Source organism: Pelodiscus sinensis, chromosome 3 (assembly GCF_049634645.1).
Source record: "Pelodiscus sinensis isolate JC-2024 chromosome 3, ASM4963464v1, whole genome shotgun sequence".
Taxonomy (NCBI): domain Eukaryota; kingdom Metazoa; phylum Chordata; order Testudines; family Trionychidae; genus Pelodiscus; species Pelodiscus sinensis.
The window spans coordinates 32,293,027-32,316,075 of NC_134713.1; the positions used below are offsets into that span (position 1 = coordinate 32,293,027).

Sequence of the window (23,049 nt, forward strand, 5' to 3'; positions counted from 1 at the left end):
AGTGTCAATGCTACAGAAATATCCACAGATGGCCTGAATGGAGCGTGTAGACCACAGTATGAAAACTTCTGCTCTACAACTCTGTCTGTTCAAAAGCTAAACAGCATTTCACCATAAAATGGAAGATCCCCTCTTTCGGTTTGTTTCCAGAGGAAGTCAAAATGAATGTAATGCTAAGTCATTAGTTATGGATGCAACAACAGCCCCACATATCACATCATAAAAGTGTTGAAGCACACACAGTTTGAGCTTGGGCCAGTGTTCCTTAGTGCTCAGGTAATGACTGGACAAACAATGCTATTTTCTCCCATTACTAATATTTGTAGGTGGACACTACTGCCTGATTGGTTGCCTCTGTCAGAGCCACAGGACAGTTTGGGCTGACTGCCCCACACTCCGTGCTTCGGGGGTCCCCATGGAAGTCGCTTTAACCATCCTACGGACGGGTCCCAGGGTGGCTCAGAGAATTACCTGGAGGTCTGGTGAGGGGCAGCAGCAAGGTCTGAGCCCTCCCACATTCACCATGGTGTCGGGAGCTGGAGTGACCTGTCAGCCTGCTCCCCTCTTCTATCCCACTGCACTTGGATTCACCACAGCAGCAAGAAGCAGAGCATCTCAGCCCCAGACCTACATCCCCCCAGGGCACAAGTCTCCAACCTTTGTAAGCATGAGATCACTTTTTGAATTTAAGTGCAGTCCAAGATCTACCTCAGACCCAAATACCCTTGCCCTGCCTCCTTTGTGCCTCTTCTCTGAGGCCTCGCCTCTGCTCACTCCATCCTCCTCTCCTCTCCCATTCTCCCTCACTTTCACCAGGCAGAGGCAGCAGGTTGGGGTGAAGGCTCTGGTCTTGGATTAAGGGATTTGGAGTGTGAGAGGGGCTCTGAGGTGAGCTTGGGCAGGCAGCTGGAGTGCTGAAGGGGGTTCTAGGTGCAGGCATCTGGATGCAGGGGTACTCGGGACTAGGGCAATGGCTTGGGGTGCCGGAGGGGGATCACAGCTGGGGTAGGGTTTCAGGATATGGGCTCCGACTGGGCACTGCTTACCTCAGGTGGCTCCTGGGTGGTAGTGCAGTGGAGCTAAGGCAGGCTCAACCCTGCCCTAGTCCTGTACTACTCCAAAAAGCAGCCAGAAAACTCCCTCCATCACAAGTCCTGTTGTGCCCCCTCTCTTCTCTGTGGAGATACAGAGTGGGAGAGAGGGCACCTTGACATCAGTGCCCCTTTTCTCCCTCCCCTCCCCTGCACTGCCCAAAACGCAAGAGGCTCCTGGGGGTGGGGGAAGGCAGCTCCAAGGCAAAGGGCAGGAGATGCGCAGCAGTAGGGGCAGGGACAGCTGAAGTGCCAGCACTTGATACCCTCTTGGCCAAACCACTCAGGATCACCTGTCAGAGACTCCAAGATCTACCAGTGGATCCCGATCTACTGATTGGTGACCAGTGCCCTAGGGACAGCCCTGGTAATACCCAAATAAGGCACAGGAGAATATCATTGCATGCAGAGCCTAGCTTCTCACTTTGTCTATCTGAAATGCTATAGTGGAGTTGTTACTCTTCAGCATTTTTAATGACAGTCACCACTACTACTAATGAATCTGTATCTGGATACACAAGAAGTTTCCAAGTCACAGATAGTTATCTTGTCTATTAAAAAACAAAACAAAACAAAACAAAAAACAAACAAAACAAGACCCCAAACAAATACTCCTGGCCCAGAAGCTGACTTTAATCAAGTATGTTTGTTGGCTGCAATAAACCATTCAGAATACCTGAAAGGTGAACTCACAATATTGAAAACTGGATCTACAGTTTCCTGTAAGGTTAACAAAAGGATTTTTACGTAGAACCATCTTTTGTCTGATTTTGCGTAATTGGAGCATACATGCCAGAGGGAAAGAGGACAATACGCCAACACTGTCATCTGTCAAAGTTTGAACATCTGAATCCATATCCAGAAGTTTGATAGGCCTCTCTCGTTTTACTTCAGACAGCATACTGGGGACAAGGAAAGGAGACTATTCTCTTGATACTAGCATGAGTGAAAGATCTCAGTAGGATTGTTCTGCGGTGGGGTAGTTCTCTTGTACCTTTTTGGGAGAAACATTCCATTGCAGTTGCCTTTCTTCAACTCTTAAATTCGGGGCAATACCTAAGGCAGGGGTGGGGAACCTAAGGCCTGAGGGCCGGATGCAGCCCCCAGCTTGCTTGGATCTGGTCCCTGAGGCTTGGGGCTCCCCCTAAAATTGGGGAGCCCATGTGGGTGAGGGATATTTTTTTCTCACTTATGTGTCAGAGGCCCCTGATGTAGGGCATGGCCAAGATGGTCACACTATCACCTGGTGGTATCTATCAATCTTGCCAGTACCCAGCAGGGAATTTACTGTCATAGTTCTGGGGAAGAAAGATTTGATCTCATAACCTGAAACCTTGGAAAAGTGCACTCTGGATTCCCTGATTTTGGATTTGAAGCACTTTTCAGTGTACACAAAAGCTTAGTTAAATGAAAAACCAAAAGGGGTGAGAGATACTCCTTGAGGAGCCAGTCAAGATTTGAGGATAGATACATACATCTCCAGGGAAGTTTGCATCACTAGGGAAACAGATTTAGCTTTGCATGATTTTTTTGCCCTCTCTCTTACCTTTATATTTAAACATCAAGAATAACATAACTGGTAAAACATGAGAGGCCATCTGATCCAAAGGCAGATTTGAATAAGAATGTTCTATGGACTTGATGCGATGAATGTAAGGCATTCTGGGAACTGTGGATCCTTTGAACAGTCAATTCCTACTGGAAGTATTATGGTTTTAAAGAGGTTCTGAGCATGGAACCAATGGGCTTGGATCAGGGACAGGGGAAGATGAAGAAGTTACCTTGTGCAATAACAATGGTTCTTCGAGATGTATGTCTCAGTAGGTGCTACATTCAGGTGTCAGTGCATCCTCGCGCCAGTGATTGGAGTTTTTTAGCCTAGCAGTGCCTTCCCTGTGCTGTGCATGCACAGCAGCCATCTCGTGCTGTTTTCATCCATTAGCTGCGCGCACAACACGAGTATCCCTGCATTCCTTTTCTACCAAAAATCCTATAATGGACTCCAAAGTAGAGGGGAACAAGGGAGAGTAGTGGAGCACCCACAGGGACACAAATCTCGAAGAACCATCAGTACTGCACAAGGTGAATAACTTCTCCTTCGAGTGGGTGCTCCACTCAGATGACTAAAAAGCAGTAGCCACAGTTGTGGCGGTGGGTCTTCGGAGTTATCTGCTAGAAGCAGCAAGGGCAGTGGCACTCACGGACATGATAGGTACTGGTTCTTGCTGTAGTGCATAATATTGTCCAAAATATGGGAGGAAGACCATGTGGTCACCCTGCAGATGTCAGCGAGTGGTACACTGTATAAAAAGGCAGTCGATGTAGCCATCACTCTGGTGGAATGTGCAGTGACCGGCCACGATGACTCTTTGTTTCGGAGTCTGTAGCAAGTATTTATGCAAGTTGATAACCATCTGGATAGGAGTTGTACAGAGACAGCTGTTCCCTTGGTAGGACCGGATGTGGATATAAAAGTCTATTGGATTTCTTGAAAGGCTTAGTCCTATCTATGTAAAAAGAGAGTGCCATTCATGTACCGAGGGTGTGTAATGTCACCTCCCTTGGGGAGTTATTGGGTGTGGGATGGTGAATGGGTAAGTAAATGGGAGGACATGATATTGATAATGTTCTTTGCCCACTATGAACTGGAGGAATCTCCTGTGAACTGGGTGTATTGTTATATGAAAATACGCACCTTGAAGGTTGAGGGATAAGAACCAGTCCCCCTTTTCCAGTGCTGGAATGATGGTTCCCAAAGTTACCATCCTGAAGTTGTTGTTGCCTATGAACTTGTTGAGTTTCCTGAGATCTAAGATCGGCCTCCATCCCTCTGACTTTCTGGAAATGAGGAAATAGTTGGAATAGAACCCTCTTCCATGAAACTCTGGTGGAACTCACTCTATGGCCCTTAGACTGGGCAGTTTTTGGGCTTTTGCTTGTAGAAGGGGCTCGTGAGACAGGGGTCCCTGAAGAGAAATGGGGAAGGAGGGAAGGTAGGGGGTATAGATGTAAAGGGGATGGTGTAGCCAGTTCTTATAAACTTGAGGACCCACTGGGCCATAGTGATGAGAGGCCATTGGTGGTAAAAGGGTCTCAACCAATGGTGGAACATGTGGATGGTAAGCAGCAGATCTAGAGGGTGGTTGCTCATGCCCTCAACCACACCTTCAAATTTGCTGCTTGGGTTCAGCAGACTGGAATACAGATGCTTGGGTATGTTCTGTCCTTCTGCTATTCGTCCATTGTTTCGAACTGTTGTCAAACAACTTTGGATGTTGCTTCTGATAGGAGGTGTCCCTTGATCTCTGGTATGGGGCACATAATCATTATTGCGGCTGATCGGGCCACTGTATCTGCTACGATCATCGATGCTTGGAGCTCTGTGTAGACAATGGATTGGCCCTCTTTCAGGATGGACTGCAGTTGAGGCCTCTTTTGTTCTGGCAGGTCATTCAGCAGTTCCTGTAGCCTGGTGTAACTGGAGAAATCATAATTAGCTAGGAGAGCTGTGTAATTAGAAATTCCTAACTGGAGAGTAGCTGATAAACAGACTTTTCTCCTAAAAGTGTTAAGCCTTTTGTGTTCTTTGTCCTGGGACACTGATTGGTACTGTGGTGATCTAGAGAGATGGCAGACCGAATCTACAACCAATGAGTTTGGCTGGGAGTGAGATAAAAGAAAATCCATCTCCTTCCCCAGGACAAAGTATTTTCTATAGGCCCTATGGTTGGTGGGTCGAATAGAGGCTGGTATTCTCACCCTATGGTTTCCGATGGGTTTTGTTTGTTTGTCTCTCTCGGAAGATATGGTGGGATGTAGAATTTTTAGCAGCTTGTGCTGCTTTTCTTGCACCTCCTGTAGGGCTATGTCTTGTGACTGCACTACCCTTTTAAATAATTCCTGAAATTGTCTCAGGTCATCAGCTAGAGGAGAAGAGGATGACGGAAACACCACTTCCTCAGGGGATGACGAGGACTGCTGTAGTGGATACTGAATCTGACTGAGGTAAGTCATCATCTTCCTCTACAGGTCTTGTCTGAGTTGTGACTGATGGTGAGAGTGGGGTGGAGACGACTGAGCAATCTGCAGAGTAGACTTTGCTGGCGTGTGTGTGGAGGTAGTCACAGCTGACTGATGAGATCAGTGCCAATGTGGTGGTTGATAATGATATTGGCCCCATAGTTCCCAGGGTGGCCACAGAGGTTGGTATTTTTGAGGTGGATATGGCCATGGGTAACTGAGTCAAGGATACAGGTGACCCCTGCACTTTCGACCTAATTGGTTCCTGGAGAACCGTCGTAAGTCGAACCCTTATTTCCCATAGGCACAATGTTATAAATGGCGATTCCATTCCTGGAAATCCATTTTATGCCCTAAAAATACCAACATTGACTACGGAAATGGAGGAAAACTAAATAAAGCTTCTAATCAAGGTTTGAAAACTAGAAACCTCTGCCGATTGGTTGAGCCTTAATCAGGGGGAGGGGCTATCAGGCAAGCCAGGGCTTTATAAAGCAGTGAGTCAGCAACCAGGGAGCTTGCGAACAGGGACTGAAAACAGGAAGTTTTGAGACGGAGTTTGGAAGGGGAGTGAGAAAGGGGAGAGATACATTCACCATTCTTTAAAATCTTTTAATAACATCTGAGGAATCTCTCAGAAGGAAGGCAGGTACGGATAGTGATAAGTCTGCTGTTGTTACCTGCACAGCATGTGTCATGTTTGTCTTCCTCCCCGAAGAAAGAAGGGATTTCATCTGCACTAAGTGCAAGCTGGTCGCCACTTTGGAAGAAAAAAATAGAGGACTTGAGGCCCAAGTATCAACCCTACATTCCATCAGAGAGAACAAAGACTTCCTTGATAGAAGGCAGCATTTAATCCTGCAGGCCCAGCAGTCTGAACAGCCAGTGAGGGTAGTGTAGGACAAGGAAGAAAACTGGCAGCATGTAACCTGGCCAACTTGGGTATCCCCCATTCCTGTAGAGGAAAGTAACTGCTTTCAGGCTCTCTCCACAGGCACTTCCCCAAGGACAAAGTATTTTCTATAGTGCCTATGGTTGGTGGGTCGAATAGAGGCTGCTATTCACCCTATGGTTTCCGATGGGTTTTGTTTGTTTGTCTCTCTTGGAAGCACATCCACTGTGGCAAATCCTTCGCTGCTTCTGTATTGGCACTGGTTGCTTCTCCCTGGACTTGAACGTTCTGCCAACCACTTCTCTTCCTAAAATGGTCAAAGCAACCTTTGCTAGCATTGAAAGAATCGTCCTTGGATGTTCCACCATGTTCATTCTTAAGCGCCTCGAAGAGACTTTTAGCCTTATCCGAAATTGTCGCTGGACTGAGAAGCATATGGATGTGCTGCATCTGATCATTTATGCACAAAATTAAAAGTTTTTCCATTTCGGGAATGAGCCCATCAGTGTTTTTTAATCGGTGTTGTTTGCACTGACCTTGCATTCTTCACTTTTTAGATATTTAGCCTTGTCCTTCAAAATCACACTCATAGTTGAATGAAATAACTCAAATTTATTATCTAGTTCATACACTTTTATGCCTGAATTGTGAAGCTTCAAAATTTCATGTTTAATTTCCAAAGTAAGGGCTTTCCTGGGCTTCTTGGTTGATTTTCCGCTCTCTGCATCACTTTTCCTTTTCTCACACATGGTGAACAGCAAAAATAATTCAAATACCAAAAATAATTCCTCTGAAATTTCCTTCTAAAAAGATTGTACAAAACATCTGTATCTTAAGCAAATACCTGAGGTGAAATCTTGATCCTAATTAAGTCAATAGCAAGATTCCCACTGACTTCAACAAGAATACAATATCACCCCAAAACTAAGTAGACAGTGTTTCCTACACATGGCACTTTCTAGAATAATAAGACTATACTGGTATAAGCTAATTTTGGAATCAGAAAATGGCTCTGGAAAGAATCACAGAAGGCATGTCATTTAGAAAACATCATGGGAGACTGTGCTAGTCCACAGCTATATTTTAAAAGCCTAGATCAATAAATAAAAGATTCGAGTTTGTATAAAACTAGTCAAAGTTAGAATTTTGGGATCTTGATATTTCACAATGGTTTATATAGCAAGGTTAAAAAAGCCAGATCTTAACAGAACTCCAGAATCAAGTTTATTTTTAAATGTTAACATTTTTTCCTCCTTGAAAATAAAACAGAAAGCTAAAATTTAAAGTCGCATTGACAAATAAAAATATAGAACTTCTATAGCTAAGATTGCAGAATACAATTATATGACCCATTTGGGAACATGTGCAAATGGCAGGATCAATGAGGATGAATATATAGACATCTGGATTTCTGCCTAAGTGGCTACTACTTTATTAATTAGCTCTATAATAGGATTGTTTCTCAAGGTAGCTTGTCCTATAAATAGTCAAAAAGGGGGAAGGCAACAGATGCTCCAACTCTCATTGCTTTCCCTTCTTCAATGCCAAATCTGGAGTGTCACAGTCCCAGGGCTTAAAAGGCCTCTTAGGTACATCTACACAGTACCATAACTCGAAATAAGATACACAATTTGAGCTACACAAATTGTGTATCTTATTTTGATGTTGTCGACTCCAACTATATTTTTATGTAGCTGGAATAGTGTACCTTAAGTAGACATTTGGCTATAGCGTAGACTTGGCCTAAGTTTCAGAAGGGCTTGTTGAGGAGGCAACAGACTCTGGCACTGGCTCAGGAGCTGGAGGAGTGGCAACACTGAAACTGGGGAAGAACAGGAGGCGGGTTGCAGAAATACATGGGGGTAAAAGGGCTGCAAGAGCATATTGTGCCTGACTGAATGGGAAAGGGTAAGGGTCAGCCAGGGTCTGTGTGCAGGAGGCTCCCCAACCACCTAAGAAACACCCTCTCCCCCTGAAAAAAAAGCACTTCTTTAGTACTTCTTCCACCTACACTCAACAATCCCCCAGGTTCATTACTAAGCTCTTTCTCTTTCCCATAGCTCCTCAGTTACCTCAAACTTCCTGAAGCCTTTACGCTGCTTTTGAAAGTTGCAAGAGACACGTTTCTATACTGTAATTTAAATTACTCAGCATTCTGTATTTATATATGCCTAATAAGGAAACCATTTGTAAAAAACAAAACAAACAAACAAACAAACAAAAATTCCCTCAGTCTTTGTTACAGACATACTTGCTTACAGGTATCTTGAAATAAATCACAAAAATAATTGAAACTGATGTGATTATATTGTGTTATTTTGACAAATAGGTAGAATTTTAAAATATTATATATAAAATTCTTAAGTTTTTGGTGCAGAATTCCCCCAGGAATACATTAAATATTTAAAATAACAGCTGATTAAGTGTCCTATGCTATGAATTTGAAACAATTCTAAATATTGATTTAAATACTGTGTTAAATACTGATTATTATCATACTATGTGCTTTAAAACACAGATGGTTAATCAAAAGTTATAATATTTTGCCTTCTAGTTTTATAGCAAACCGTGAAGAGATATATGCATATTTTAGGGATATTAAAATGGTTAACCAGTTAAACGAGAGTGCTTAACTGATTGTTTTGACTCAGGTCGTGCTGTAGCCATAAGGTCTCACTGTGTGTCTTGCAGGCTCTTCTGTACCTGGGGCTGCTCTGGCCTGCCGCAGCTGGCCATGTTGGAGTTCAGTGCCAATGGTTGGTTAACTGGTAAGCATACGGGTAAGCTTCATGCTTACCAGATATCCGTTTAACATTCCTAACATACTTTTTAATATACTATATTACACAACCATTAGCATCCAAGTAGTTGCAGGGAAGTACAGAAGTTAATAATTAAATGATAAACATTAGAAGTATTCTTACTTACAATTAGCTGTTTCAAGCCTACAAAAGACTGTTCTACGGAATTAGCATTTAAAACTTGTCTCTTCACTGCAGCTTGCTCACCCAGGAAACGGAGCATTAAGTCTTTTACTGCATCTCCCTGGGACAAAGAGAAAAGGAACCACATACTATAAAAATTATTTTAAACATTTTTAGTAACATAGAACTTTGAAAGAAAAGACAAGTAAAACACTAATAATGGAAAGATTTTTTCAGTGAAAGTGCTTGTTTTTGAGGAAAATTCTTCTTGTAAAATGAATGAAAATCATTGCGTATTTGAGACTTTTCAACAAATTAAAACATTCACATAACTTATTACACGACTTTCTATATTTCTTTCCTCATATTTTGAAGCCTACCAGACAAATACATCTCACATGGTGTTAGTTCTTGTTTCTTGATTGCCTGAGCATACTTTGTCATCAGAAGGGCTTGTTGACACCATTTTGAGACATTATTTTCGAAGTCTGGAAGGAGAAGGAAGCAATTCTGTGTGTAGACCTCAGCCGAAGCCTGAGAAAATTGACTGTTTAGGCTCACTGACTCCATCTCATCCTTGCCACACACCCCCCCTTTCAATCTCTTGAAGATGCTAAGAGGCAATGGCCATGAAAAGCTGTCCCTCAAGTAGTCCGAAAAGGAGAGCAGACCATTCTCAGACATGTTCAGAAAGGGGGTAGCAAGCCAGAGAACTAGCTGTACAAGCCCAGGATGAGATGAAGGAGGATTGTGTGAAGACAGAGGGAGGTGTGGCCCAGTATTTGCTCTAAGATTTTCCATCCATGAGTGGAGTGAATTTTGTGCTGTGTGCCAACGAGGTCTCGTAGGCTTGTTTGGATGTGTGCCACTGTGGCACCGCCCCCCCCCCCCCCCCAGGGCGCTGGTCCCCAAGAGACTCTCTCAGTGCAGAGCCCTGCTCTCAGGTAGCCCCCCCTCCCACCCAGTGGGGAGAAGGTGAAACATGTCCTCACCCCCAGGAGGATTGCTCTGGGGGCAGCCTGTGTGTAGGGCAGGGGCTGCCCCGGGCTGTTCCTTGCAGGGCTGGCTGTGAGTCCCCACCTGAGGCAGAGGGAAGCTGCTTCCAGCATCCAGGGTTTGCAGGGAGTGAGGTGCTGGGAGTGTGGCAGTGAAATATGGTGAGCCGGGTGGGGACAAAGGAGGAGTGGCAGGAGGCTCTGAGGGACAAGAGAGAGGAGCAGTGGGGTGGGGGGGGGAGAAGAGAGATGCAGGGGGCTCCAGCCCCAGGAGCAGCTACACCACAGCCAACCTCCAGCTTTGGGCAGCTGCCATGTGAGCCACCCAGGGAGCAGTTGGGCAGACACTATGCATCCCTGGCCACAGCTCTAGCCCTGGGGAAGTGCCTAGTCCTCAATGATGGAGAGGTGCATAGTGCATATGGATCAGTGGGACTGAATGAGGGGCTGGGCAAACTTCCTGTGTAATTGTGTAACTTATCTGAATTCTGACCTGCAAAATCCCTGCCATCCCAATGCTGGGCTTCCCACGTGTACACAGCTTTGCTGTTGCCCTTCAATCCCCACTAGCAGCACCTTGCTATCCCAGCTCTAGGCTCGCTGTCTCCAGAGCCCTGCCCGATACTCTCAATCCTGAATTGCAACTAATAGTGGCAATAGGCACTGCAACCATTACAATTGTAGGGAACTCTGAGGTAGTGAGAGGCCTCCTGGAAGTCAGATCATCCCTGTCTGTCATCAGCTGCTCTAACTTGCTCAGTGCTGCCCAGAGCTCTGTATGATGTCCTCCGCCCAGTGTGACCTCACGCAAATCACACATGCCAAGTAGGTGCCTGTAGGCGGCCAGCCCCCACAATGGTCGGGGGGGGGGGAAATCGATGTCCCTTTTAGGAAGGGGTGTGTGCTCCCCAAAGTACAGTTCCCTCCTTTTACAATAAATATAGTCCTATGGGCCTGATCCCAAAGTCCTGTTCCCTCTTTTAGGGTAAAGACAACCCAAGAGGCCTGGCCAAAAGTACTGTCCCCATTTCAGGGGGAATACAGCCCTTCAGGCCTAATCTAGAAAGTATTGTTCCCTCTTTCAGGGTATGTATGGCTCTGCCGGCCAAGTCAAAGGTACTATGGTCTCCCTCTGGAAGGCTCTCTGGCCTGGAGGCCTATGCCCCTGGTGAGTCTCCCCCGGCTGTCAGGGAGACAAGTGTCACGGAGCAGGGAGGTAGGGGACCTGAGCCCTCCCACTCCACTAGGTCCCAACCCAGGGCCCTGTTGGCGGTGGACACTTCCACTGCCTGCTCAGCAGGGCATCCTGCCAAAACATGCTGAGCTCCCAGAGATAAACCTCAGCCCTGGGCCACTTCCTACCATCCCTGGGGTTGCCCCCTTCTTGGGGCATTGCTCAATTAATCCAACTCACGAAGAAGGCCTCCCTGGTCAGGGCTGTTGCTAAGGCTGCGGTGGCTGCTGCCGGGGTGGTTGATCCTGAGGCTGCTGTTCCCGGGCCGCGGTTCCTGGGGCAGCTGTGGCTGCAGCGGCTGTTGCCTGAGCTGCAGCTTCTGGGGCTGCTTTGGCTGCGGTGGCAGGGGCTGCTCGGGAGCTTGGTCCTGAGCTCCTTCCCTGCTGGCAGTCCACCCAGACTGAGCTGCTCCTTTAGCTTTTATACAGCTCCAGTAGTTAGAGCATGCCCAGTCTGGGAAGAAGGGCGGGACTTCTGTTTCCCACAGAGTCTTAGCCCCCGCTTCAGTGTGGGGCACATCCGCCCCATCATAGTGCTCTGAAACTGAGCTGTGCATGAGGTTCTCATCGGGCAAGCTCTACCACTGCCTGCTAGACAAGCCCCAGGCTTCCTCCCCAGCTCTGTTGGTATCCCTCAATCCCCACCCACAGCTTCCCTGCTATCTTAGCCCTCAGCTCCTAATTCCTGTCCTGTTTTCCCCTCATCTAAGACTGGACTTTGAATGACCAGAACCTCCTATGCTCTGTAAGGGCTCTGTGATGTGCACTCTAATGAGCCCCATCACCCACATTTTTCCACTAGGAGTGGAGAGGTGGACAGTAAATCCTTGGCCACCCAGCCCCACGGAGCCTTTCCCCAGCTGAGCTCCTACCAACCATTGATCCTGAAGTTACCCACTTATGCAAATCAGCACAACAAAGGGATTGCAGAGCCCAGAAATAGGTGAGAAGGCTACAGTATGAAGGAGGTCTCTCTATAGGTGATACATGCCCCTCCCCTCATTCCCTGCAGAGCCAGCAAGGGGGCATGGGCTGCTCCCAAGAATAATTGTGGGCTCTGTGTAAGCCTGCCATGGGGCCCCAGCTGGCCACTGGAGCAGCCCACCACCACATGGTCCCAGCCACTGCCTACCACGCGGCTTCAGCTGCCGGAACAGCTGCCTGCCATGTGGCTCCAGCTGCTGGAGCAGCTGCTCACCACGCAGCTCCTCCAGCCCTGGCCACTGAAGCAGCTGCCTGCCACCCGCCACGCGGCTCCTCCGGCCCTTGTCGCTGGAGCAGCCCCCTGCCGCCTGCCACGCTGCTCCTCCAGCCCTGGCCACTGGAGCAGTCTCCTGCCACACTGCTCCTCTGGCCGCGGCCACAGGAGCAGCCCTTTGCCACCTGCCACTCAGCAACTCTGGCCCTGGAAAGAGCTGTCCAGCTGAGCCCTCACTCGCCCACCACCCCCCTAGCAGCAGCAGCTCACCTTCCACTGGCACGCTGCTGCGTAGCTCTGCTTAAGAGGTGGATGGAGTTGAAATTTTCTCTGCATGCTTGTACAAGCATGCACCTTAGACGGAACTTAGGTGTGGCCCAATGGAGTCCTCCGCAGGCTCAGAAACATCCAAACATAGTGCATTGAGATTTGTGCATCATTAGGTTTATATTTGGCTACACTGAAGCTTATGCTGTGAGTTTACATGCAGTTTGGCTGAGCAGAGGCTAGTTTAACGTGCATTATGAAATTTAATGTGGCTACAGTGGGGCAGTTTTATAACATACAGTTACATATAGTCTAGCTAGGAATGTTGATTCAAAGGCACGCCTTCATGCTTAGTTTATCTATGCTTCTACTACTGGGATTTGCATTTTTCTTATATTACTCCTTTTGTTGTTTTAGGTTCAGGTACTCAGCTGATCACAGCTCCATTGTGCTGTGTAAGAAGCACAGAAGGAGTCAATCTTTAGTTTTCTCCACAAAAATTTTGGAGACAAAATACCTTCACACAGAAGTAGCATTTGTTGGAAATGAGAAAATACACTTTTTTCTGTGCCACTCAGCCTGGTGAATCTACTGCTATTTTTAATATGACAATAAAAGCATTTTTGAGCTAAAAGAGACCCTTCTGATCTTAGAGTCTATGAGACACTGAATGGGCAGACAGTATGAGCTCAATAAAAGCCAAATAAATAAATTTCAATCCCATCCTGCATTACCATTAGGGTTCTCTATAATCATGTATAAAGCAGTAGGCAGCTCCTTGAAATCCATTGGTCTCTCTTCCCTATTTCCACAGCAGCCCGTAATGCAGCTGGCATAGATGACATGGATAGGATTCTTTTTCTGGCTCTTGTAGCATTTGGCACAGCTACAAAAGCACTTGTGGCCCAGTTTCATGGAGTCTCAATGCAAACCACATCATAATCTAAGCTGTATTTAGCTTGCCTAGGGAGTGGAGGAGTGGGGAGAGATCTACCACAGAAATGGGGGAAACCACTTTCCTTTCTTCTTTCTTTGGCTACTGGGAAGGAAGCACTATTTTTTTAACTCTTTCCTGCCCTTCAAACTTTCTGGATACTTTCCTGCATGCTACGATAGCATATTTTCTCTCATCCCTTATTTTGATCTCTCCTATCGCAGCTTGCTGTTTCTGCTAACCAAAGGAGCAAAAGCAGAATAAAACCTGTGTGACTCACAAAGGTTTATTATTTTCTCAACAGAGGCATGAGTGAACCATAAAAGAATTGTCAATTTTGTTCACCTGATGCCTGAGGTCCTGCTCATCAGGGAAGCTTATCTGCAGTGGTCAACAGGAAAAGAAAATTCTCCTCTCTGCCTTTCAACCCCGTTTCAATAAATGTCCGCTCTTATTTCGCTGTTGCGTGATAATGACTTTTATACTGCACTACTACTAAATAAGGTTTGAAAAAACAATATAACTTGACCCCCACCATCTGGAAGACAAAACCCACTAGCCGGGGGTATTGACATGAAAGAGGAGGATGAAGAATATCTGCTGTAAAATTCAGAGGGAAAACTCTGTTGAGTAGCTTAATCACCCAGCCAGTCTCAGGTGCCAGAATGGGGAGGGGCAGGGGGGGCGGAGAGGAGGGGAGATATAATTTCTACTGTGAAGCAGTCTCTGGATCCTCCACTCACACCAGCCTCTGGACAACAGATTTTCTAGTCTTGCTAAAAATGTAGAAAAAAATGAGTTCTCTGTTTCTTCTCTCCTACACAGTGTTACCTAGCTGCTGAGAAGGGATGAGTCTCCACTATTCTGTCCCTCCACCAACCTCCGTTTTGAGTCCTCCTCACCAGCAAATGACTTCCATGACTGTTTTTTGCTGCTCCTAGCTTTTCTAAGAAGTGTCAGAATGTAAATGATCCAATGCAAATGACCCCTGGGCCTTAGGTTTCTCAGCCCCGTTGTAAAACAAGGTAATAAAAAACAGTAGATCATCCCATTTCATTGCCCTAACATACAAACAAGAAGTAGGATGTAGCTACAGATTCTTACCTGGATGTTGTCAAATTTTAGTCCAGGCATGGTGAGATTCTCTTTGTCTATAAAAAGAGTACTATATTGCTGAGTGGCTACCGAAATTAAAACATTTCTAGTTTCCTCGCTGGGAAGCCAGGCATCATTTCTTCTATCTAATTCACTCATATTCAAGGCTGTGGCAAATGGATCATCACTTCCAGCAAAAACAGTGTGGATCTGTGAAAATGGCTTAGGAGATTGTGATATTTCTAAAGATGCAGGGGGACCACCGACTTCAGATCTCCCGGTTCCTATTGAGTAAATAGGGTCAGCAGAGTCATTGGAACTGTCTCCAGCTAAACTAAGAGATGACATTTGTTCAGGGACTGAAGAACCTGCATTAGGGTTACTGACAGAAATAAAAGTGGATGTAGTAAATGAATCAAAAAAATCAGCAGCTAAATTACTAGTGTTAACAGGGTCACCAAAAAATGTGCTTAGACTAGGACTTGGCTGAACCAGCTGCAGATGAGACTTCACTGGAGTCTCATTTACACTACTAAAACTAGGAGACTTCACCATCTGAGGCTCAAAGCCATCATGTATGAACAACTGGGGTTGAACATTTACACTGTTTGCTTGACTAAAAATGGTGCAGACAGGGATAGGTTCAGCTTCAGGAGATAATTTGCTGGCAATGGGTGATGATGTTGGTTCCTCAGATTTGCTTTCATCAATTTTACTTGGTGTTGAGTCACCTGGAACTTCATTCCCCACTTTCAGTTCATCTTTTACTGCTTCTTGAATAAACTCTTCCTTTAAAGATGCTTGATCATCTGTCCCAATATCAGAAATGTCTTTAGGTGTTTCTTCATGTTCAGTTTCACTGTCACTACCAAGAGCTTCTTCCTTACTCACTTCTCCTTCTGGTGTACAAATGTCCTTGACTTCCATTTGTTCCACAATTTCCTGTAGGCAACCAAGTTCACCAGTGTCATCTTCACTATTGTTTGGCGAATCAGAAATAATGACACTTTCCATCATGTGTTCATTCAGTTTATCTATGAAGTTATTAGAATCTTCAGAGACGGTCTCATTCCCTTCAGATTCAAATTCATCTCCACCAAGATCAATGGTTTCCTCATGAAAGAAAAATTCTTCCTGAGCCTTTTGTTGAACTACACTTCCACTTGCCTCCTCATTTGAAACACTCTTCTCAGCCTCCTCTTTGTTACATTCATTATTTTCCATTGTGACTAAAGAGAAAGATATTTCAGAAGTTAATTTTATTGATCAATTTAAATCATTGTAATGAAACTCAGGAGTATTTATTTTAAAGGCAAAGAAGGATTTTCTATATAGTTGTTTGACTATTAGAATAGTTATTTTTGATATTTCATTTTTGGCCAATTATTATGCTGTTGGAACAAAAATATTTTAAGTTTGCCTTCTACTACTATGTGAGTCCCAAAACACAATAATTTCAGGAAAGGAATGGTGTGAAAGTGTGCATGCACACACTTCCATTCAACCACTCCAGCCTCCCCAAAAAGACATTTAGCATCATGCTGCAAATAGGGTTGCCAGCAGTCTGGTATTGTACTGGACAGTCTGTATTTACGAGCTCTGTCCGGTAAAAAAAAAAAAAAAAAAAAAATCAGAAAACACCGGACATATGCAATGTTCAGTATTTTCTGATTTTTATGGCTGCGCACCAGATGGAAGCCTGGCATGGGCTGGGGAGCGGCTGGGAGTCCCAGCTAGGAGGCGGGGCCACGATTGCTGCTGGGAGCCCTCAACTGATTGAGTGTGAGGAGGAGGGGAAGCCTCCTCCTCGCTCATGTGTTGCCGGTAGCCTGCGCGGGACAGGCAGCAAGTGCCCAGGTCAGTCCTGCTCACCCCCCCGTTCCCGGCCAGCCCCCCTGCACCACCTCCCAGCTCTGCTTCCTGCCGGCCCGTTACTCTTCCTGATCTCCCCTTGCCAGGGCCGCTGCACCTCTCACCGCCCCCGCCAGCTCTGCTTCCCGCCCTCCCCCCGCTGCACCTCACCCGACAGCTGTGCTTCCTGCTCCCTCTTCCTCCCGGCCACCCTTCCAGCCCCTGATCCCCTCCAGCTGTGCTTCCCGCCCCCCCGTTACTCCCGGCCAGCCCCGCCCCCTTCCAGCCGGTCCCGCCTCCCCCGATATCCTGCGGCCAGCCACATTACACCCAACCTCCCGCACGACCAGCCCTGCTTCCCGTTGGCGCCCCCTCCATCTCCCTTGGCCAGCCCTGTTGCCGCCCCCCCCAGTTAGCTGTTTCCAGGCCCCCCCCTTCTCAGCCAGCACCGCTAGCAGTGATCCAGGTTCTTGGAGGTTGTGTGTGGTTGGTTTTTTTTTTTGCTCAACAACTTTTTTTCCTTCAACAAAATTTTTTCCTGTTGGTTTTTTTTTTGGGGCGGGGGTGGGGGGGTGGAAGTGTTCGGTATTTTTCTTTCAGCCATCTGGCAACCCTAGCTGCAAACATATCCTTTCACTTGAATAATACAGTATTACAATTTACTTAGCTGAGAAGTGTAGTAAGATGAAGGCCTAAAACATAAACCCATGTAGTACAGGCCTGGTCTGAGGTCAAAGGCCTAGCTAACAAGGGACAAAACATAGCTAACATAAAGCAAAGATAAGCTGTGAGCAAGAGGCAGGCCCCTAGTCACAGAACTTGGCACGGAACAGGCAGAGAATGTAAAACATTAATTGGTAATAGGCCCAGGTGTAGGGCAGTAATTGGTACTAGGTACTGACTGTAAAACAGTAATTGGTAGATTTGCCAGATACCTTCACAAAAAATCCTGAACATGGCAGGAAGAGGGGGGAAGAAACAAAGGGGGGGGGGGGAGAACCAAACTTGTAAAGGAAAAAAAAAGTGGGGGGGAGACCAAACTTGTTGAGCAAAGAACCCAAACAAACCCCACAACGCTGCACCTTTAAATTCTTGCGCACTTCCCCACTCCCCCTGACCACACCTGTATATAAAGTGGTGTCTTGGGGGCACAGTCTTTGTATGACCTCTTAGGGGGTAGTGGGATCTCCCACTGCTTGAGCTAGAAACATCAACACTAAAATGGAATACACTGTATTTTTCTTACAAAAAGATATTTTCGCTAAAAATTATTTACTCTGATCCTCCTTGGCTTAACACCGCAAAAATCAAATAGTAGATCTAAAGCAGTCCAAAAATGTAGGCACTCTCTCTGCCATGGCAAGAGTCATAGACTCATAGACTTTAAGGTCAGAAGGGACCATTATGATCATCTAGTCTGACCCCCTGAACAATGCAGGCCACAGAATCTCATCCAGCCCCTCCTAGAATAATCCTCTCACCTATATCTCAGATATTGAAGCCTTCAAATAGTTTGAAGACCCCAAGCTGCAGAGAATCCTCCAGCTGTGATCTGTACCCCATGCTACAGAGGAAGGTGAAAAACCTCCAGGTCCTCTGCCAATCTCAGTGAAAAGTTTCTACCAATTAAACTCACTGTAAATACTTTTAGCAGGCTCTGGGTATGTCTACACTACCCTCCTAGTTCGAACTAGCGGGGTAATGTAGGCATACCGCACTTGCAAATGAAGCCCGGGATTTGAATTTCCCGGGCTTCATTTGCATAAGCGGGGAGCCGCCATTTTTAAATCCCCGCTGGTTCGAACCGCGTGCAGCGCGGCTACACGGGGCTCGAACTAGGTAGTTCGGACTAGGTTCCTATTCCGAACTACCGTTACTCCTCGTGAAACGAGGTGTACCGGTAGTTCGGAATAGGCACCCTAGTCCGAACTACCTAGTTCGAGCCCCGTGTAGCCGCGCTGCACGGGGTTCGAACCAGCGGGGATTTAAAAATGGCGGCTCCCCGCTTATGCAAATGAAGCCCGGGAAATTCAAATCCCGGGCTTCATTTGCAAGTGCGGTATGCCTACATTACCCCGCTAGTTCGAACTAGCGGTAGTGTAGACATACCCTCTGTGAGTAAGTCATTCCTTTCCTTTGTCGTCTATAAACAGTATTTTTCAACACAGGAGATAGGACCCAAAACTGGGTTGCCAGAATGTTTCAAAGGGTCATGTAGTAGCTCCTGTGCCCCATGGCATGTGGGGCTTGCCTCACTGCTCCAGACACTCCAACCTCAGAGGGCCCACTGTCACTCAGGTTTAGCTCAGCTGTCATGATGACAGCTGTCTGGGTAGGCCAAATTTTAGAGTGAATCTGCAACCCCATGAACCAGGTTTCACTCTACTCACAAAAATATGGTCCAGTGAAGGGGAGCAGAGCCAAAATGGAGTGGCACTGCAACCCTGGAGATTGCAAAGACCAGAACAGAGAGCCAACCCCTGTCAACACTACAACATAGGAACAGCAGGAGCTGTCACAGTGGGGTGAATGCCCCTCCCCTTCCCAATGGGCCAGGATCCAACCAAAACTACCCTAGGGCTACCATCCCTGTATGATTGCTTACCAGAATACTACTGACCATGAACATTTACAAATGGGTCCTGAGCCTCAAAAGGTTGAAAACCAGTGGTCTATAACAAACTGGCAAATAAACACACTATGTTCACTACTTTGCCACTGATTTTTGTAATTGAAGTCTTTATCGGAATCTATGCTGATTAGGGATGTAAAATCCCATTTAAGGGGTTAACTGGTTAAGCAATAAGTTTAACCAGTTAACCCCTTAAATAGAGAAGGGCAGGTGAGGAGGGGTGCTCCAGTCCATCTAGAGCAGCTTTCCAGTCTGGCCAGAGCAGCCCCTGTCCATGGTGGCCATCCACAGGGCTGGAGCACGTTCCTGTCTGTGGCAGGCCACAAGTTGCTTCTATCCACACCAGGTAGCTTCACTCTTACTTGGTGACACTTACCAGTTAAGGTTTACTAGTCAACCAGTTAAACATCCCTAATGCTAACTCACCAGGCTAACCCGCTAGCAGGACCAGTCAGTACCCACTAACTCCCCTTTAACACTGTGGATAGAGAGTGGGATAGAAACGCCATGACAGGCACCGCACCAGTTACGTCGCCAACAAGGCCCACTTGGGGGAGGGTGGGAAAGCAAGAACAGGGGGGTGGGACAGTATACATGGGGGGGGGGGGCCGGACCCACTTCCCCGGCGGAGCTGGCTCGCCGGGTAAACCCCCATGCTCAGGACGACCCGCGGCTACATCCCCGGGGACGCGGACAGGCTGAAGCTGAAGGCGGATCCGGAGGCAGTGAGGAGGACAAAGGGGGTGTCAGCAGCCTCCTGGCCGCTCCCGGGTTCCCCGGTGCTGGGGCGGCGCGACCCCGTGTCTAATGCAGGAAGAGGAAGGGGGCGTCCCCCCCCCAGGCCTGGCTCCAGGGCCTCTCGCTGGGGCCAGCGTCAGGCACGTCTCACGGCCCCCATGGCGTGGGACGGGACGATTTGCGCTGCGTGCGGCAGCCAGACCCAACAGCCCCCGCAGCTCGGCCCCAAACCGGGTCCCCGGCGCGCCCCCGCCCGGCCAGCTCGCCGCCTGCCCTCCAGGCAGACCACAGCGGTCCCCGGGCCCGGCCGGGACCCTCTTCCGGGCTGCAGTCCAGACCCTCACCTGCTTAGCGCCAGCCTGGCAACCCGGTCGCCTGAAGGGTGCAGCGGCTACTGCGCCTGCGCCATCAACCAGGGCTGCCTGCGTCGCCCGGGCATCACCCGGAAGGGAGAGCAACGGATGCCGCAGTGGCTCAGAAAGGCGCCGGGCTAGGGAGTAACGCTTGAGTGAGAAGCGCCGGCTGTTGCGGGGTCTGCCGTGGGGAGGCCATGGAGGACGACGCGCCAGTGATCTATGGGCTGGAGTTCCAGGTGCGCGTGAGGGGAGAGGCGAGCAGACTCTTAGGAGGGAGACGTGCGGGGCCTGGGGGTGACTCGGAGGGGAACACCTTGGCTGGCGGCTACTACCCTCTGCGGGGCGGTGTTGGTGGGGAGGGGCAGTTGGGTGCGGGGAGCGCTGTGTCGGGGGGGGTGCCTGCGCGGGTGGGCGTGGCTTGCAACCCTGCAGGATTGTCCTGGACTCCCCAGGATTTAAATATTCATCTTTAATTAAAGATAAAGTCACGTGAGGAAACCTCCAGGAATTCATGCAGCCACAGCTGGCGACCCTAGGCGAGGCTGTTGCTCCCTGGTCGGTCTGGAGGAGAGCTGATGCTAGCCAAGGAAATTAGAGCCTCCTGTAACCTTCTCCCACACAGCTGATGGTTGGTGTTTTTCCTGAGCACAGAATGTGCCCATGCAGTAGTTAACCTTAACTCTGACCGCTGCCCACTTTCACATTTAACACAACAGCTGCTTGCTAAGGTGCTTAATAATCTAGGAAAAAGAGTGGCTAAGACCGTGGTCAGCAACCTTTGGCTCTTTTAGTCAATAACTAGTGTTCTGTATCTCTTGTTAGTTTTTTATTTATTTATATTCTTGAGTTCTTGCATGTCCCAGCTAGGTTTGACTGGCACAAGGCACCATACAGACATAGAATAGTCACTATGTTGAGGAATTTACAATTAGGGATGTCAAAGAGTCGATCAGTGGACTATTTGTGTTTCCCCTCCCCCCACCTCTATATCAGAGGCAGCAACCGTAGGGGGAAGCAGGAGCTGGTGCTGGGATGAGCTAGCTTAAAAGTCGGTTCCTCCCAGAACCGTCTCCGCAGTGGGAAGAGGTAGGGGAAGCAGAGGTGCAGTGGTCCGGACCCAGCATGAGCATTTAAGATGAATGCCTTTCCCTCCCTCCCGCCCCAATTCATATGGGAAATTGTGTAATGGTGGATTTTATGTACTAGTTATTTTATCTCAATTTCATAATAGGCTACTAAGATGAAATTTTAATACTCTGTGAGAAATTGTTATATAAAATATGGTAGTTAATTTACTTTAAGATGCACCAGTAAGTGTTTTACCCATGAAAGCTCATGATATACAGTAATTTCTCATTTAACACTATAGATGCATTTCTGAAAATGTTTGTGCTAAGCGAAAACATGCTATGCAAGGTCAATTTTCCCATTAAAAATAATGGAAAATGTGGGGGTTGCGTTTCAGATAGTGGTGGCAAAGTCAGTTTTTTGTTGGTGTTCAGTCGTGAACGTCAACATTAGATATCTAGCAACACAAGTCGCCGCAGCTTGTAAAAACACAAAGATAAACACGTGAGGGAGCGGAGGAGCGCTGTGACCACGTGTGTGTTCATCTGCTTGTGTGTATTACCACTGTTTTCATCAGCTTATACCACTGTGCAAAGTAGTCCGACACTTGATTATTTTCGTGTTATTTCGGGGATGGTCGTGTTATTCGAAAAAGTTCCCTAAAAAAAATCATGATATTGCAAAAACGTGTTAAGTGGGGACGTGTTAAATGAGTAATTACTGTAATATATTTGTTAATCTCTAATGTGCCACAGGACTGCTTGTCAATAAGAATACAGATGCTGATGTACAGTGTGGGTTCATTAGCCAAGCAACTGAGCTCAGAACTTTTTCCCCCCCGGTTTTGTAAATGGCACTATACATCTGTACAAAACAGTGAAATATGGACAGATGACTAAAGGTAGATAGTGTTAAGAAAAACTGTATCAATGATGGGAAGGATAGGAAACACAGGCAGCTGGTTAATCTGAGAATTCATGAACTTCTGCACTAACTTCCTCTGTGCTTGTTCAGAATTCCACATATGACTCCAAGCCCTAGAGAACAAAACCCAATAGCAGTAGGACAAAGAGTTATTATTGAATCAGAGAAGTGTAGGTCTGGAGGGTTCTCTCAAAAGGTTATCTGACCCAGTCCTCTGCACTCAAGGCAGGACTAAAGGTATGTACGTGGGTGATGGGTTTCTCAGACTGGGGGAGCCCACTGGCTCTTAATACATTTAAAAAGCTTAAAGCGCAGCAAAGAGGACTCAGTGTGAGCTGGGCCAGCTGATTCCCAGCTCTCGCCAGGCCTGCCCCCCTCTCCTGCTGGCTCTTAATACATTTAAAAAGCAGAGATGCAGCATCTGGGACTGGGTGTGAGCTGAGAATGTAATATTTAACTGGTCATGCTTGGTCACCACTATTTCCCTGTTCCCTGCGGAGATGGTGCTGAGGGGGACTGATTTTTAAGCCAGTTCCTCCCAGCACAGGCTCCTGCTCCCCTTCTAGGTGCCTTTGATAGAGTCAGCGGGGGTGGGAGCGACTTGTTGAGGGACTAGTTGACTAGTCGCTTACATCCCTAGTCCTCACTAAGATAACTTATACCAACCTAAGAAGGCGAAGAGGCCTTGGCTCTACTCACTGCTATCTGCTGGGCTTCCTCCATCGCACTGGCTGTTCTCCCCTCCTTAGCTCTCTGTTTCTTGTTCCCTGCTGGGAACTAGCCTCACTTTCCCTCCCTCTTGCCTCTCTACTCCCTGCAGAGATTGGGAAT

General features: G+C 47.3%; 2 protein-coding genes and 1 long non-coding RNA gene across 6 annotated transcripts in view; 2 read left to right on the forward strand and 1 right to left on the reverse strand.

Moving 5' to 3' along the window:
- LOC142827783 (uncharacterized) overlaps positions 1-13,997 on the forward strand; it is a 28,666-nt gene extending 14,669 nt beyond the window's left edge. The window contains exons 2-4 of the long non-coding RNA XR_012902540.1: positions 5,007-5,096; positions 8,695-8,771; positions 13,859-13,997. This is a non-coding gene — a long non-coding RNA (uncharacterized LOC142827783). The remainder of the gene's footprint in view (positions 1-5,006; positions 5,097-8,694; positions 8,772-13,858) is intronic.
- Positions 1-20,355, reverse strand: part of TRAPPC12 (trafficking protein particle complex subunit 12) — a 111,963-nt gene extending 91,608 nt beyond the window's left edge. Inside the window, exons 1-3 of the mRNA XM_075923543.1 lie at positions 20,215-20,355; positions 14,659-15,878; positions 8,932-9,048 (exon numbers count right to left, since the gene is read on the reverse strand). Of these exons, the coding sequence (XP_075779658.1) occupies positions 8,932-9,048; positions 14,659-15,873 (1,332 nt within the window). The 5' untranslated portion in view covers positions 15,874-15,878; positions 20,215-20,355. The remainder of the gene's footprint in view (positions 1-8,931; positions 9,049-14,658; positions 15,879-20,214) is intronic.
- EIPR1 (EARP complex and GARP complex interacting protein 1) overlaps positions 20,255-23,049 on the forward strand; it is a 198,054-nt gene continuing 195,259 nt past the window's right edge. For 2 of the 4 annotated variants that reach the window (XM_075923545.1, XM_075923546.1), the window contains exon 1: positions 20,257-20,462. Coding sequence is in view for 2 of the 4 variants with exons in the window: in XM_006112048.4 (XP_006112110.2) it covers positions 20,421-20,462 (42 nt within the window). In the remaining 2 variants the exon portion in view is untranslated. Of the gene's footprint in view, positions 20,463-20,734; positions 20,855-23,049 lie in introns of those variants that run through there. The other 2 variants (XM_006112048.4, XM_075923544.1) reach the window with 2 other exon arrangements.